General features: G+C 42.0%; 1 protein-coding gene and 1 long non-coding RNA gene across 9 annotated transcripts; one reads left to right on the top strand and one right to left on the bottom strand.

Moving 5' to 3' along the window:
* Positions 1–2,754: 2,754 nt before the first annotated feature.
* On the top strand, positions 2,755–10,623 carry LOC120666091. 5 transcript variants are annotated; one of them, XR_005671551.1, is made up of 8 exons: positions 2,755–3,566; positions 3,677–3,858; positions 5,323–5,387; positions 5,512–5,724; positions 5,823–5,942; positions 7,272–7,485; positions 8,040–8,092; positions 9,367–10,623. It is a non-coding gene; the product is annotated as an uncharacterized LOC120666091 (long non-coding RNA). The 5 variants fall into 5 exon arrangements; XR_005671554.1 differs by having other exon boundaries at positions 10,121–10,623; XR_005671553.1 differs by having other exon boundaries at positions 2,756–3,566; positions 5,512–5,629.
* Positions 10,624–11,783: 1,160 nt separating this feature from the next.
* On the bottom strand, positions 11,784–16,536 carry LOC120666092. Of its 4 annotated transcripts, none has more exons than XM_039945879.1 (7): positions 16,373–16,536; positions 14,638–14,784; positions 13,925–14,154; positions 13,430–13,512; positions 12,791–12,902; positions 12,328–12,402; positions 11,784–12,259 (listed from the first exon to the last, which is right to left on the bottom strand). In XM_039945879.1, the coding sequence occupies exons 2-7, from the start codon at positions 14,753–14,755 to the stop codon at positions 12,077–12,079; spliced, it is 801 nt and encodes a 266-aa protein (XP_039801813.1). In that variant the 5' UTR covers positions 14,756–14,784; positions 16,373–16,536; the 3' UTR covers positions 11,784–12,076. The 4 variants fall into 4 exon arrangements, with proteins under 4 accessions (XP_039801813.1, XP_039801810.1, XP_039801811.1 ...); XM_039945876.1 differs by having other exon boundaries at positions 13,925–14,160; XM_039945877.1 differs by having other exon boundaries at positions 13,925–14,160; positions 14,638–14,781; positions 16,373–16,525.
* Positions 16,537–17,301: the final 765 nt, after the last annotated feature.

A 17,301-nucleotide genomic window follows, 5' to 3' on the forward strand; every position in this document is an offset into this window, starting at 1 on the left:
TATTCAATCTCCATTTCAGGATATATTTTGTAACACCTTTGTGGCGATGAGTTTAAAAGAAATTTTACGTCAAGCCGTGGAGCAGTTGAGTTATTATTCAACTGAGGATGGACCGGTACATACAAGGAAAGGTCTCTACCAGGATTCTTTTCAATTTCGGACCACGCCAGATCCTACCGCAAAACCAATGTTCACCATCTACGGCAAATCACTTCCGCTTAGAAGTGAAGCAAAGGACAACGTACTTATCCGCGCATTGATTTTCATTGATAATGCCCTGGGGTACAAGATTGGCGATGTTAAGTATGTTGACTACCTCTTGCTTTGGAATAATATTCGTTAGATGATGTAATGTAGGCATGCAATTGAACTTTTGTTAAATCTTCTATCATTAAGTGTATTTTGTGAGTTGTGACTATGTATTGCACACTATTCGTGTAGCTGCGAACTTATGTTAAATCTTCGAATGATGAGCCAATGCGTCTCCCAAAACCAATGGTTGGTTTTAGTTTGTCGAACAGGTTAAGGTCAGTGAACAACAGATTGCTACCTGGACCGGCTATTGGGCCACCGTACTTCTATTATGAGAACGTGGCACTTGCTACAAAAGGTGTTTGGGGTAAAATATCAAGATTCCTCTTTGATATTGATCCATAATTTGTAGACTCAAAGTACTCCTGTGCTGCTGCCAGAAAGAGAGGCTACATACATAACCTGCCACTCGTCAATGGGTCACCTCTACTTTCCATACCTCCAAAGACAATATTTGATGCCTTCCCTCTTACCAAGAAGTGGTGGCCCTCGTGGGATCGAAGACGGCAATTTAACTGTCTTTAGACTTGTGTGGCTAGTGCTAAGTTGTTAGAGAGGATTCGCCTTGCACTAACAAATCGTGAAGATCCGCCTCCTGTAAGAGTTCAAAAGTATGTGCTCTCCACAGGCTTGGTATTCGCATGAACTATGCCTAATCCATACCATCGAGATCTAAATCACGCGAGACGCAAAGAGAGTTCCATTTGAGTCAAAAAGCAAACAAAAAATCTCATATATATTTGTAGGGGCGGGTCGGGGTGTGAACCACCCCTACAAATTGTGTTTATAGCGACAGCTCACCCCGGCCGCCCCTACAAATGAAGCCATTTGTAGGAGGGCGGGGGGATATAAACACAATTTGTAGGGGCGGCTCACCCCCCGACCGCCTCTAAAAATGGACGCTATTTTTAGGGCCGGCAGGGGGGAGCCAGCCCTATAAATGGTGTTTCTAGGGGCGGGCTGATTGTTATAGTGTCGACGTCCATTTGTAGCAACGGGTAAAATTTAGGTCCGCCTCTTAAAAAAATTGAGCCGTTGCTGAATATCATTTTTGCAGTAGTGTCCGACGCATACCAGATGCAGGTGTTGTTTCTGCCGCTGGTTGTAGATGGGACATTTTTTGCGATATGAAAATATATTGGTCTACAGGCGGTTCCAAGAGCATAAAAGAACGTAAAACTTGGTACGGTTCAAATTAATAATGTAAGGAATTGTAATGACACTAGTAGGAGTACGCTAGTTATACTGGTGTAACTCTGAACTCGTAAATGTGCTGTGGCACCGATCCAACTAACCCTACGTAAAATGTTGGATTCTCCTCATGTAATGGCTATATATCACTGTCAGCCGCACCTCCTGATAGACTCATGTGCGGTGGAAGATACATGATTTGATAAACAAGTTACATAAATATATAATGTTTTTAATTATATATCATTCTACTATATCATTTTCAAGCCAGGGAATAGTTGTTTTAAATGAAAATAATGATTTATTGACTATTCCATAAAAAACCAAAAAAAGCATAAACTCATAAAGATATAGGAGCACATAATCTCCATATGCTTTTTAAGTTGTGAGAATTCATAGAATTTTTTGAGCCTTGCACTCTCTCTTCACATGTGCATCTCAATACATGTCATGCCCACTCCTAGACTTCAGCCATGAGCAAGTTATTAGTCAGTTGGTTTCTATAGATATTCAATAACCAATCAAAATATAGTTGTCCTAACAAAAATTTAAAAAAATTATTAGTACGCTCATATAACCATAATCAAATATGTACACTACCTCATTTTTATTAAGTAATAAAAATACCTAGAAAAATCTTTAAAAATAATAAAATTTTATATTATTTTTTGTAAGAATTATATACCTATTTGATTTAAATAATATTCTGTAAATTTTGTTAGTAGGGTAAAGATTTTTACAAGTGTCAAGATGGTGATGAACCTTCTCGATCGCTGCTACTAGCGAGGTATGTACACTGAATTCGAATATATGCTTTTACTATTTTTCTAATATTTAGCAAGTAGCAACACATCATTCTCACTCAATTATCTTTTCCCATTCAAATCGAAGGCATGAGAAATTGTGTCTACCTTGGTTTAAGGGATGTGCCTAGTGGCGAATCTTAAATCTATACTATAAGGAACCAAAATAATTGAAATTAGTATGTATCTAGAAAAAACACTTCCCCATCTCACGGTGTCCCCACCTGTTAAGAAGGTGGACAATAAAAATCTGATGACGAGGGAAAAAACCACTCTTTCTAAAATGTTTTCTATGATTTGACTATTTTTTTTTCACCTAGGAGTAATCTACCCATTGATTGCATCCACTCCCTAAATTCACGGATCCCGCCTGGCCTAATCATCACTCGCTCGATCCGCACTCGCAAATCTCGGACGCCGCTGCCGCTCTTGCTGCGCTGCCGCATAGAAATTTCGGTCAGGCCGCATCTCCGCCGAGCACGCAAAGCCTCCAAATCCCCTTGACGGCTTGACCCCTTCCCTCCGTAGACGTTCCATGGCCACCAACGACGTGGGTGCGCCTCTCCGTCGCGCACCAGACCCGTTTCGCGCTCCGCCTCGCCGCTGCACTCTCCTCCCCCTCCTCTTCCTCCTCCAGCAACACCATCATTATTTCGCCGCTCTCCCTCCACGTCGCGCTCAGCCTCCTCGCCGATGCGCGACCAGCTGCTCGCCGCCCTCGGCGGAGGAGATGGGACGAACGCGGCCGATAGCCTGCATGCGCTCACCGAGAAGGTGGCTCGCGGTGGCGGTGGGGGCAAGGGATGCAGCGAAGGAGGCGCCGCAAGCCGGGGCGGGCGCTCGCCTATGCCTCGACCGGCGACCCGTGCGTCGACTTCTTCCAAGTCGTCCCCGGCGTCCGCCCCGATCCCGCCCGATCCATGGCGTCGGAGATCGAGGTGCTCGAGGACACCCCCTCATCTCGGCGGCGTCCACGGCCCCTCCCATCGAGGATGGTGCGGGGGCGGCGGCCGCCGAGGACGAGGCACTGAAGAACGACGCGTACACCGCAACGACCTACGGCGATCTGGAGAAGATGCAGCGGCTGGTGGAGGGGGAGGGCCGGTCCGTCGGCGAGCCCGACAGTGGGGGTACCACGCACTCCAGTGGGCCGTGCTCTACAACCGTGTCGCCGCCATGCAGTACATCCTCGAGGTTGCCCTCTGCCACCGCCCTCCTCTCCGCCTCCCAGCTCCTCCCCCGGCACCCTCCTCGCCGCCGGTACGTTCTTCCTCCTCTCTCGAAATGTGATTTAAATCCGTTCCCTTCCAGTCCCAACCGGATCGCCGAGCTTCCGAAGTGAGCCAAATTTCCTTCTTTTTCTTTGCTAGACTGACTGATATAAAACGGGAGCTCCTTCCATCTTGATGTGCAAAGGGCCGCACCGCTGTGCTCGCCATGCTCACCAACCTGGGCTGGAAGACCCTCCCCACTGCCTATGCCTACCACGAGCAGGGATAGCACCGCGCCTCCTTGGGAGGGGGAGCCTTCGCCGCCGCCGTCCCTAATGCAGGTCCGTACGTACTAATCGATTCGATTCCATGGTTGTATGTTTCTGTTTAGTTCTTATCTGCTGCCTGGCTCTTACCAGCGGGCACAACTCAGCTAGGATCCCCGTGGCTTTGCCCCTCGTGATGTGCTTGTTTTTTTGGTATTAGAGCATGACTATTCACCAATAGCATCGGGCGTTTGGGAGGAGATGATGAACATATGATCATTATAACTATTTTAATTTGTCAAAATAAAGTTTCATGGCCAAATTACTTCTCAGCGAAATAGGAAGATCCTGATTAGCGATTGTAATTTGACATGATACGGACATTGACTTGTAAACGAGGCCTCGGATTCATGCGCACCCATAGACTTAAAGTGATTCATGCTTCTCAGTCTGCAATGAGGATTCATGCCCATCTAAATTGTACAGGAGGCCTCAGATGCGTGCGCACCCATATACTTAGATTGATTCATCCGTCTGCAATGAGGATTCATGCCCATCTAAAAGACTGAAAGTGCTGCATGCTACATGAAAATTACTTCTGAACCAAATAGGGAGAATCAATGTTAAATTCAGTTGCAACTAGTACAATCTAGATCAGCGAAGGATATGTGCAAGCTAATGAGCTATGTATACAAAGTGTAATTAACTTGGAGCCAAACTGACAATCAGCAGTTACAGACTAGATTAATACTCTATTCAACTTGGTTTAATTCTTCAGCAGGAAGGAATAGTTGTGACTGAAGCTTCTATACGATCGAGGCTTGTTAGCTTCTTGCTATAATTGATCAGATAGCATGGCCATCAAACCAATGGCCTGGCTATATGTGGACCCACCTCCTCATTGTCTTCCCCATCTTGCATAAACATTGGGATCAAACTGATCCAAAAATAAGTCTTCAATTTCTTTTTGTGTGCGTGCAGGATATTCTAGATTTCGGTAGCAGTGTTCTTAGGTAATGCAATCTCCATCTAATTTTATTGTGTGTTCGTTGGTCTGTAGTTTTGCAGCTGCTCATTATCTGTATACAAGATGAAGCTTGCTACATCACTTTTATTTTGCTGTAGAGATTCAACTCAACTTTTTACATCAATGGCAACTGAATGGCTAAAATTAGATTTTATTTGGCCTCCTGGTTCTATCAAAATGTTCAGCTGCCCTGCAAATAATTTTCTATTTGCTTTAAATTCATAGTACATTTATCATATGTCGGTTACTTGCATTGTTTTTCAGCACGTAAACAACTACACCAAGCCTTTCTAATACATGACCATGTTTCTAGCATAATGATGCATACAGAACAGCTGCTATAGTTTTTGCTAATTCAGTGCTATACACTTTGCTCCCCTGTTTGATTGTGACCTTTTTAGACATGCATGTCTCCCACCAATGCAAGAACACCAAAATGAATATATGGAGAACCAATCAACCGACTGTTCCTAATTACTTGTATTTCATAATGCTGTTTAATTGTGTTGCAGGGTTCATTGGATGCACTAAATGAGATTCTTAAAGAACCTGCACCAACGAACCGTTTCAGACCAAAGTGAGCATCACGCATATTCACTTGTAATTTTATTTCCTGAATATCTTTGTAATTGGGGTATCCTGATTCCTGACGCGGTAGATAGCTAGCTTGTTACTAATTGCGTACTTGCCTCCTTGCTAAGGTAATTTGTGGGCAGTATTTTAGTGGATGGATGCCAACCATATTCAGAGGATCCGTGGAAAACCATAAAGATAAACAACCTAACATTTCAAGGTGTGAAGCTATGCAGCCGTTGCAAGGTAAGATATTGTATTAATATTCTCCTAGCTTTGAAATTGATTATGCAGTTTATGTCTGGAGGGGACATGATAACTTTGATGGAAAAAATTCAGTGGTATGACAAGCTTGGCCTTATGGTCTTATTGTTGAACTACTTAATTGTACGATAATCTTATACTGATACTTTTGAACTTTGTTTGTATGTGATTGCAGGACGGGGAGGAGAAAGCGCACTCCAAATCTCGCGTCGCCCCCTTCTTCCCTGTGGCGCCTGCAGAGGCTCTTGGCAGCATTGCTCCATTGCGCCACTTCATGGGGTTCCAACATATCCTGGTATGGAAGCCTTCCTTGGTCTGGTTCTGTTCCCCCTTTTGTTCTCCTGTTGTTCGGGTGGAGTTGACTCCTGCAAGGTGTGGAGAATTCGCAATCACTTTGTGTCCTGATGGTATAGACTACAGAGATGTTCTCTTGTTCTTCTACCATCCCACCTAAACTCCTAAAGCCGCCTTTATGTTCTTTGCTTAGATTACTTTATACCGTTATTATACTGTTAGAATTGGCATAAAATAAATAAATAATGGGCTTCAGAGGGGGAAGTTGTGCAGCGCGGAGCCTAGGAATCCTGAGATCTCGGCCCCTGCCTTTGGAATGTGCATGCTCTTATAGTCTTACTTCTACCATATCCTCATGTCAGGTCCATAAAAATTCTCCGGTGTGAGCTCATTGGCACCTGCAGGCAGATGTTTAGCCCAGTAGAGCTTTCCCTCAACTAGAAGTAACAAACTGGTCGAAATCAAATACGAGCTCCTCTATGCTCTTTACAGCCTTCCATGCAACTGTCATATGTAATCACAGTAAATTTGTCGCTGTAGCTATCTGACAAACTGAATAACTGCAAACTGGTATTCAAGCTGGCGGTATACCAGATGTAACTGGGTGCTGCCTCTTCTATGGTTGTTTCCATATTTAGTTCATTTTTCCTAGAGGAGTTTCCATGTTCGGTTTGGATTGGCCTGGGAGAGGGTCCCATGAATTACTTAACTCTGTAATGTTTGGTGTCCTGTCTTTGATTATGTGTGAGGCCCATGCCCTTTTTCTTGGATAGAAGCAATCAAATCGTCAATATCTTCATTTGGGCTAGCAGAAATGGGGCCATAAGGGATGTGGTCTATTATTCTTTCGCCTATTTTCCATCCCTGAAAAGGAAGTGTATAATTTAATGGTTGCACAGCTTGTAAAATGTCCTGAAAGCAAAGTATTACAACCTGTCTATGAATCAATAATATTTAATAATCCCTTGTTCCATATGAACAAGTAAATCTCTCATTTTTCACCTTGTCGTCGCCTCTTTTTTATTTAATTTCACATCTTGAGAGTGAATTTTTTCATTTGGTGTGTGGTTATGTAGTATTGTTATTTTGACTATATGCATTGTAGAGAGTTGGGCAAACACCACATACCCTTTGAGGGGTTGACCTTTTGTGTATAAATCTTATTGTATCCTTCTTAATGGCCTCAATGTTCATGCTTGTTCTAATTTCAGCACAAGATGGTTTTTCCGAATAAGGGATAATCATTTGAGTCTTTTCAGTGTTGCTTTAGGGTAAGCACATTAACTCATTGACGAGTAACCTTCATTTGAATATTTCCGGTGTTGCTCAGTCTAGAGAAGCAGGGTTGCGATCATGCAGCGGAGCAGCAAGTTTGGAACCATCCATGTTGGCATATCCGGCAGCATGGTGGGGACATGGGAGTATTTGCCTCTCTGTTTTAGCATCTTATTCTTCAACTTTGTCATCCATCTGGCCATCTGCATCTAAAGACAACTATGGCTTGCTTGTTCTGATCAAGGACTCGAAGAACCCATCCAATCAAGGTAATTGTCTGAATGGCACTGCTCAAAGTTGTTTTAGGTGGCTAAAATTTATTTTCTTAAAAAATAAAATACTGGCCTGTACCTGTGCTTGACTGCTTTCAATCATTTAGCATAATTCTATTTAATTTTATTTACGCATGTATTTTGGTGCAATTTATATACCCATGTTTCCAGTGATCAAATTGCCAATTTTATGAATTTGTTTTCAGGTTGTGCCACATTATAACGTGGTAGCTACTAATGATAATTGAGATTTGGCCAGTTGCATCTAGATTCCAACATTTTTAATCATTTGCAACTTGGCTTCTTGAGTCTTACTAGCAATGAAATGCAGAGTTGGGTAATAGGTTACCAAATCTGTAGCAATGCTGATTTTGGATTTAAAGTACCGAGGATTGGGTCTTTTTTTTTTGTGTGCAAGGTCAGGTTCTGTGGGTCAATATATGTTATTTTTGTAGTACAGATTGTCTGATATTAGTCTCTGCACATGTTCTTCTTGTAAAATGAGACTAGGAAAGCTTAAAGATCGATGTCTGACAAAAAAACATGGCCAGGTATGCAAATTGACATAATTGATGATGCACATGATCCATGCCAACTTGGCCAGGTCTGTGAAGATTGTTTCTTTTTATATCTACTTCATCTGAATGCATTCATAAATTCAATGCCAATGTAGTGGTACTGGTATATAGCACTACATTAATTTTTTGCTCTGCATGCACCACTGCAGATTTTAGACTATATGTTTGTCAATATTGCACTTGCTACTGCACTTTCTTTGTGATCTTTTACTCCAGCTGCATAACTGGGATGACAAAAATATCCTGCTTGACCATGTGCACATAGCTTCTGGTTGTCCGGTCAATCTTCTTTCCATGGCTTAGGGTTTCATCAGTTCATCAGCAGACAAAATGGCTTCTGTACAGTCATAGGTCAGATATCCATATATCACTGATATGATGGAGCAGTGAGTATGCTAACTTGTAAATGATGCCTTGAAGCACCTAGACATGGTCAGGTGTGTTTGTTTTCTTATCTTGTGATCAAGTCAGTGTCAAACTCACCCCTAGCAGCCTGATCACGGTTAGGATCGAATTTTATTTGGACTAGGTATGTGCTAAAATTCTTCATATTAGTGCAGGCTGTGGTTCAGACTTTAGAATTGGAGATTGGCAATACTCTTAGAACTCTAACACCAGATATACTGTTTGACTGTCTGCACGAAAAGTGAAATGTAAGTTTGTGGCCCAGAAAAGAGCGACTGATTTGCTGCACTCTAGACGTCTGTTTGCACTTGTCAACTTACTCTGTCTTCTTAAAAGAATTAGGCAAACAACATTAATATCCAGTCAGCAGTCTGCCAATGCAGATTAGTTCTTCCTGGTATTTCCTATACAACACAAGCTGATTGATCAGTTAAATGTTTTTTCTTGATTAGTTGAATCGATCAGTTGAAATTTGAAAGCATCTTCCTTTTCAAAAAAAATGAAAGCATCTACATGCCACTGGGTTGTGTCCTCGAGAGTTGTATATCACAACAACCACTACATTCATTGCGCCTGTGAGCTCATTTTCCTTGTGTCATAAAACTACTCTAAACTAAACTCAAATACTTCCATTTGTGCTAGTTAGTGATGTGTTCCTGGTGAAACTGCAAACATTGCATGACAAGTGGACCACAAAGTTTTCGGATATATGCGATGGGTGCATTAGGATGTGCTCGCCAGAGTTCTGGTATTCAATTCCTCGCTGAGTGAATTGGAAGATGCTTTGCCTGAACCACTCCTTGGACCAGTTCAACCAGTTGTCTGAAATATGAGTTCATGTTTGAGATAAAGTTGCCGTCAACACTTTACTAATAACTTGTTTTCTGGTCAATAGAAGGTGAATCTTTCTTGGACATCTATCGACAGGAGTTGTCAACCTCATTGAAGAAATATCGCACATCTCGCATTTCTGATAATTAATCAAAGATAAAGTTAAATATCATGTACAATCCTTCGGCTTGGTACTCCTGTAGGTTCCAGTGTGAGAATGTACCAAAGATTGTAAGCAGTTCTCTCATTATTGGTGAAAACAGTGGCGGATGTAGGATTGAGTTTTAGGGGGGCCTCTCCTCCTCTTCTTCCTCCTCCCACCTCCCCTTTCCTCTTTCCTCTTTCTTCCTTCTCAAATTTGTAGGGGGGGGCTCGTGGGGGCTCCAATGGAGTTCGTGGAGCTAGGGGGGCTGGATCCCCCCGCACCCACGCTAGCTCCGCCCCTGGGTAAAAAGAGTGTATTTCAAATCTGATTGGTGGGTAATGTGTAATTTCAAACACACTATTTCTATGAGCTGTGAGGAGCAAATTTAGAAGTGTTATTATGCAGATGCCTTCTTTTTTTAGGTGTTTTTCTCTCAGCTTTTGCATTCTTATCTGACCCCAATTTTAAAGGGTCTTTCAGACTTAATAATTTTTCATTCTAAAGGTAGATGTGGCTACGAATACATATTTATTGTAATATAATCTTTTATTTGATTTTTGAAAGATACGTGCGGCACGCACGTGCACCATACTACTTAAGAAATAAGTGTATGTTTTTATTACGACACGATACAATATTTCATATGATATGATTATGGTTCTTGATGCAGCAGAGATCAGAGGCTGAACGGCGAGTTCAATTAGCAGCAAATGGAGCACGTGATCGTTACGGGCATGTGCACATCAAGACCCGATGATCCACAGCAACAGATCGGCAGTGCGCATGGAAAACGGGCTGGCAGGGCGATAGAATGGACCCATTCTTCATGGTAGCAGGGCGTGTGTCCTTGCAACAACCGATCGGCGACCGTCATCCCTGGGAATGGATCAGTGACATGGCCATCCATCCCTTGCAACAAGAGAAAGAACTGCAACATGCTCCATAGTAGCTGATAGCAAATCATTGGCATGCAATTTTTTTTTCAATACCTTTCGTTCATGTAACTCGTAGTGCTAATGAGGTGGCCCATGTGCTGGCTCGATCGGGTGAGCAATAGGCTTATTCGGTCTTCCCGCTTTGTATCCCTGGTTGCATTCAGGAAAATTCGGTACTCACCTTTGAGCGAATGAATAGAGCCAACCTTACTAAAAAAAATCACCCTAAGGGCGTTCCCCATGCCTAGCAAAATGAAAGTCGATCTAAGTGATTCATAAATGAAACCTTTTGCTCCCTCGTTTGGTAACGATTGTAGCATTAATGGCTATAATTGAACTGTTCTGAGCTACTCAACAAGGTTTTAGTATAATTTGGTGGTTAATGAATTTCTTGTGATAATATGTGATTTCTTTTAAACATGTGTGTACGCATGTGCACTCTACTAACTTGTACATACCATTTACCTATTTTTATGATTATACATTTTTTTCATATTTTAAATTTTTTTTTGTCTATTTTCACCATAACTGAGACCTCGTCGCTCGTTTCACCATATATAATTTCTTATGCTTGTTGCAACTAAAATTTAGTGTGTTTATTTTTTTTTGCGACATTCTTAACACGTGTGTGCGTGTGCACCCTACTAGTCTAGATATATTAATGTTAAGGTTGGTCCAATACAAGCAGATGTTTTTTACGTAATTATTATGGGCTGGGCTATTAGAAAGTGCCAGCTGCCTACCTAGGATGAAAATGTGATGGGTGACTTTACTGGGCCGCAGCCCACCTAGGCGACCCCGCAGGTCCGCCACTAGGCGTGCATAATTGCTTCTTGCTATTACAAAATACTATTATTTTTAGCCAATTTGAAAGAACATAGTTTGTGGAACATGTATATGAAAAAGTGGTGATAAATTTACCATATCTGTTTTTAAGGTAAGTGCATCGTCTCTCTTCACTTACCTTGTTAGCCGAGCGCAGTGGGGCTCCTACGGTACAAGCCAGGCCAGTTCAAGCTGCCAAATGAAACCATAGTCTTATCCCACTACCACTTGTATTTTGTTTTTATCTATGCACTATCTTAAAATGTTAGAATGCGTGGGAAATTGAGCTTTCCCTACTAATTCTTTCACCATTTATGACATTTGATCAACGTGGGAAGTCGAAGAGGAGCAGGAACAAGTGAATACAGAATAGAAGGGGATTTATTTTCATCATTTGTTAGAATGCGTGAGTAATTGAGGAAAGGAATACTCGAGAGCAAACACTATCTTTCCCTACTCAATTTTCATCATTTATCTATCTTACGATGTTAGAATGTTTGAGTAATAACATATAGAGGCAACGATTCCTTTCCTCAATTGCATTCACTATCGTTATCAGATTGATTGCACTTGCAAAAAAAAAAAGCATACACTTTGCTGGCAAACTTTACCAAGCCAATGTATGATGGAGTTTATCAATAGATGCAATGAAGCTTCGCAAAACACAAGCATAACTATCATCAAAACTCCTACAAATACTATATCCAGTTTTTACCACTTGCTGACTCAACAAGTGCATCCAGATGCAGCAACCAGCTAGGACACAGTATGATAAACCATCATCACAGAACTTGCAGTCATCATAAGCTTTGTGAATACCACCATATCAGGATCGACATCTGAGAGCTCAGTCCTAGGGTAGAAGTCAATCAGTCGCTCATTATCTCACTTCCATCTGAATGCTCAGAGGCATCAGGAACATCCCCAAGCTCTTCAGCCTCTTCTCCGTCGGTTTCCATAGCATCAACTTCAGATTCTTCATCATCAGTGTCCTTGTCCTCATAAATGATTGGTGGCTCTACCTCTCCATCATCAGCTTCATCATCAGCAATCTGGACCATAATACTAGTATCAATTGCAATTCCGGAAAAGATAAATCCTTTAATGGAAGGAAACTTACCTCACTGAAAAGATAATCTAGAGTGGTAGAGAGTTGAAGTGCTGACTTGAAGGTTGATGTTCTTGCATCAATAAGCTGGGGGAGAAATTGTAGCCAGTAACATCAGTGCCCAACAATAAACATGTAAGAATTGCTATGTGTAGCAGCACAAGGACCCAAAGTGCTGGTATATAAGATTTTGAGGCTACATTGTCTTGTTGCAGATCAAACTCGACATCATCAAAGAAACAATGTAGTATAATGCAAGTTCCATTTTCAATGAGGCAGTAAGATCCTATGCAGGCATTAATCATCACTGAATGAGCATATCATCATGTATGTCCCTTTTAAGCTAATATAAGTGTTGGCATGCTGGGTTCTATTATGATTTTTTACAACTTCCTAGTGACAAAAATATCGCCCTGGTTATTCTTCACAGCAATGCAGTTACTTCGTTTGACAGCAAGCCAAAGTAATTAATAACCTGGTAGAGCGAGTTGAGCAAGGACAGAGAAGATTCCTGGGACACTATGCTGCTCATGTGCAGATTAAGTAAAGTTTGCAGCCAGGGAAGCAAACAAACCAAGACTGCGCCCCTGAGGAGGAAAAGACAGTTGTGTTAAATCGAGGAATTTAAGAATTGCACCGAAACTTTGAAAAATGCAGGATTAGCGAAAGGTAAACAGGTGATGACAATATGACTACACAGCATTACAGCAGAATAAGGAACACAACAAGCAGAAAAAGGCATTCAGATTAGGAGCTCGACCCATGCTCAGGCATCTCAATGAACACACATGCAAAGCAGATATGCACAGACATCATCTTGTCCATCAGAAGCCATCTCTGTGCAATTATATAACTAATTCCCAAACCTGTTACAGTCCCTAGGAGCATGGCAATAAGTGAACATGCACTCAAACAAAAACAGCCGATGTCAAAAATAAGAAAAATGATTAAAAATTCACAAGAGACCAAGAATTGAAGGAATAAGAAGGCCCTGATTCACCAATCACCATAAGGCCATGTAGGCCATCTCATATTCAATGAATTGAGTCTGTCCATATTACATGCACCACAATTCCAAAATATTTATGTACTAAACTGATGAAATGCTTCATACCTAGATTGTATTTGCAATACGAAGAACTTGAGAAGCTTCACAACATCTGCTGGTGTTAGGAGTGATATAGATTTTGCAATAACCTGTGTGTAGCCCAACAGTAAAATTATGAGACATGACAAAGTAACACTCCACCAAGTTGCATCAAGATTAATTAACATAGTGTACTCTCTGTTGTTTGTCAATAACAACCTGTGAACATTACTGAACCTAACGGTCTCCAAAATGTCTTTGTCAATTGCAATATATTTTCAAAACCCAATAAAAATACCTTTATAAATATAATTTATTTAGATAACTGTATACATATGGTTTTTTACTTTTCCAATATAAAGTCTACAAAAGATATTGATACTCTATCTTTCAAGGTTTGTGACTGGAGGGAGAAAATTCTATCACCAGGGACAACAGGTATGCAGTTGGTTTCAGATTTGATGGGTAGCACAACCAACATAGGATAGATGTTTTTACCAATTTTGGCACAGAAAAGAATACCTTTTCATCTCTATTATACAAGCAAGTTAGCAATGATACGTTATCATCAGCACGCAGAGCTTGCTTGAGCAAAATATGGACTGAATCTGCACTTGGTGGCACCATAGATAGTGTTTGCTCTTGAGTATCATTCTTTTCATTATCTCTATTGATCAAATCCAGAGTAGCTAGTTTTTCGCCGATAGTAGGTCCATCAAGATCATACTCTGGCATTTCCTCATAGGCTGTGTCTGAAACTTCCCAACAAAATTTAAAAGAAAGTTAATTAAAGAACTAGAAAACAGAGGGTACCCTTAACTCCGTTCATTCATAGTTAAAATAGTCAGTGCATGAGAAAATTCCAACTTTTCTACTACCACCATGTTATGACAAAAGCTAGTTAATTAAAGAGCTAGAAAACAAAGGTTAGTGTTTGTGCAGGAGATGTAGATGCAAGTCATCAGAATTTCAATTTTGAATACTCCCTCCGTCCCAAGAAAACAAGTCATTCTAGGACTCAAAATTTGTCCTAGAAAACAAGTCATTTTACTCTATATAGAAAGTGCATTTGCATGTAAGAATCAATTACTGCCAAATATGGGTTATAATAAATAAGAGGGAAACATGGTCATTTTACCTTCTTGTTAATCTGTCCTAGAATTTCTAGAATTACTTGTATTTTGGGACAGAGGGAGTATGTGCTAAATTTTACTAGGCATGTCTCAGTGTCTCACCATTAGTAGAATCCAAAACAGATGATGTCCTCTTCCTTGCTTTCTCTTTTTTCTTTGCACTTTCTTTTTTCTTTGTCTTTCCATGATGAATGCGGGTTGTGTTCTCTTGCATATCCATTTTGCCTAACTCCTTGCTATTCACTACTGCTGCAAAGGAATAACAGTTTACATCAATGGCATGCATAATGTATATGACATGAGACTACAGTAACACTCTAGCATAAGCATATCATATAGCTGTCTGAAAACATGGATACATTTTTTTCAGAAAATTGTAGTAGGTTTTTAAGAACCAAGACGAAAAATGAACACTGACATGAAGTTACACGGACACGGATAAGCGTATCAGCTAAGCAACATGGATACAGATACGTGTATCGGAAGGATACGGATACACGGACACGGCAATTTCCCAAACAACCCGATACGTGGATACGTTTTAACTATTTTTTTAATAAATAATAATAGTGCATAATAAATGGACAATAGTTGCATCTCCATAATATATTTCCTCCACCAAGTTTAGGCTTCTCTAGAATGGTGACATGATCCCACAATGGAGCCCTGATATCAGTTATTTGTCTGGCCCCATATTCAACACTAGAACTAGCAGCAGCACTAGCACTAGCACTAGTAGCACTGAGATTTGGAGATGCCATACTGCTGAAATTGAAAGCTCTAATCAGGAAGATTGGTAGGGAACAAGAACAGGGGAAGGGAGAGAACAAGAACAGGGGAGGAGCTCCTTTGCACCTTGAGCCGGGCGGAGGTCCTCTGCAGCAGCCAGGCGGGCAGAGGTTCTCTGGTCCCTGCAGCGGTGCAGCCGCGGTTCCGGCTCGTCATCGCCACGCGGGGAGCTCCTGGTCCTGGGTTCCCTGCGGGCTGCGGCCGTGGCTCGTCGTCGCCGGCAAGGGCGGAGGCTGCTCCGGCGGGGGCCGGCCACGAGTGGCGGCGCGAGTCGCGCGTGGGGGAGCGGGACGAGCGGCTGCGCGTGGGGGAGTTGGGTTAGGGCAACAGGGGTGCCCCTTTAGGTGGGCTGTAACTGAGCCGTATCCTATCAAATACATATCCAATCTGAGGTTTTCCGGCCCAATACGGCCCAACTCGCGGATACGTCTAGGATATGTATCCGCGGCGTATCCGTGTCGGTTACATATTGGATACGCGATACGGCAGCTGATCCACGTATCCGTGTTTCTGAGCATATCAGTATCGAGGCTGATACGGATATGCCAATACGCCGATACTGCAGTTTCCCAAAAAAAAGAGTCCGTGGATATGTTTCAGAATTAAAAAAAATCAAGAACAATGCATATCAAAGTTCACAACAATAAGAAATCGAAATTCAATATAGGCAAATAACAATCAGTACATAACAAACATAGGTAAATCTAGGAAACTAATATAATATAATAAGGACAGCTTGCAGTTCAATGCTTCATGGTTTATGCTTCTAATTCCTCAACAGGTGCTTCATTCTCCTCCTGTTTTAGGCTTCTCTATAATGTTAACATGAGCCCACAGTGGAGCCTTTATATCATTCGTGGATGTAGATCTTACACTACCACTAGCACTTGCGCTCGCACCTCCAGCAGTAGCACTAGCATTGCTAGATGTAGCCATGTACAGAAGTCAGAAGAAAGCAACAACAGGTCTGGGGTCTCTAGCTCGGGCCATCGAGGACGGGGAGGAGGAAATCAGAGAGGACGACGAGAACGGGAAACGGGAAACTCACCAGGGGTTGCAGCCTGCGCTCCTTGCCGGCGGGCGGCGGCTCGTCGCCGGCGACGGCGAACGGCGGCGCTCGTGCAGGTCCCTAGTTGGTCGGGCGGCGGCTGTGTGCGAGTGTTGTGCCGTGCGTCGTGGGGGGCTAGGTCAGGGGCTGGGTAGGACCGTAGGAGGCTGAAGTGCTACGTGGGCTTGGCCGTGCTAAAAAAACGCGCAGATACGCGTCCGGCCCATGTGTCGATTCACAGGATCTCCAGCAGTTTGGCAAATCGAGTTGTCATTTTTTATTTTTGGTAAAAATATTAAAAATATTCCTCCAATAATTTGGCAAAAGAATTAGTAATTTTTGGGAAGTTGGGAAAAACCAACCTCCAGCACGTAAATATATTTACGCACGCGCGCGGTTGGCATCGTGGTTTCTAGTCAGGTGGGAGGGTGAAAAAAGAAATAAATAACATAGAAGGGTTCCTGATTTAAGTTTTCAAGAGGTGGAAGGACATAAATATAATTTTATTTCTCTCTCAGGGTTCCCGATGTAAGTTAGATCTGGATTTGCCAAGTGAATTATGCCAAACTGTTGGAGATAAGTTCTTTTTTTACTTATCATATCTTTTTAGAAGTTGGCAAAACACAAGATATGCTAAGTAAAATATGTCAAACTCTTGGAGATGCTCTTATTTGCGATTTTTTTTCGATACTCCGCGGGTACGTATCCTCGCCAAATCTGAACAGGTAACGGCACCTTGCCTAAGTGGAAAACCGAGTTCCCAAATCTGGCTAACCAACACGAGTTAATTCGGCTCATAAACCTGAGCAACTTCAATCCTTTGGCAAAAGGACTTGGCATCCTAGAATTTTGCCAAAAACTCTAAAAAGTAGTCTCCAATCGTTTGGCATCCCGGCTAGCAAATTGGTGAGACTTGGCATTTGACGGGC

The sequence above is a fragment of the Panicum virgatum genome, chromosome 3N (assembly GCF_016808335.1).
Source record: "Panicum virgatum strain AP13 chromosome 3N, P.virgatum_v5, whole genome shotgun sequence".
Classification (NCBI taxonomy): domain Eukaryota; kingdom Viridiplantae; phylum Streptophyta; class Magnoliopsida; order Poales; family Poaceae; genus Panicum; species Panicum virgatum.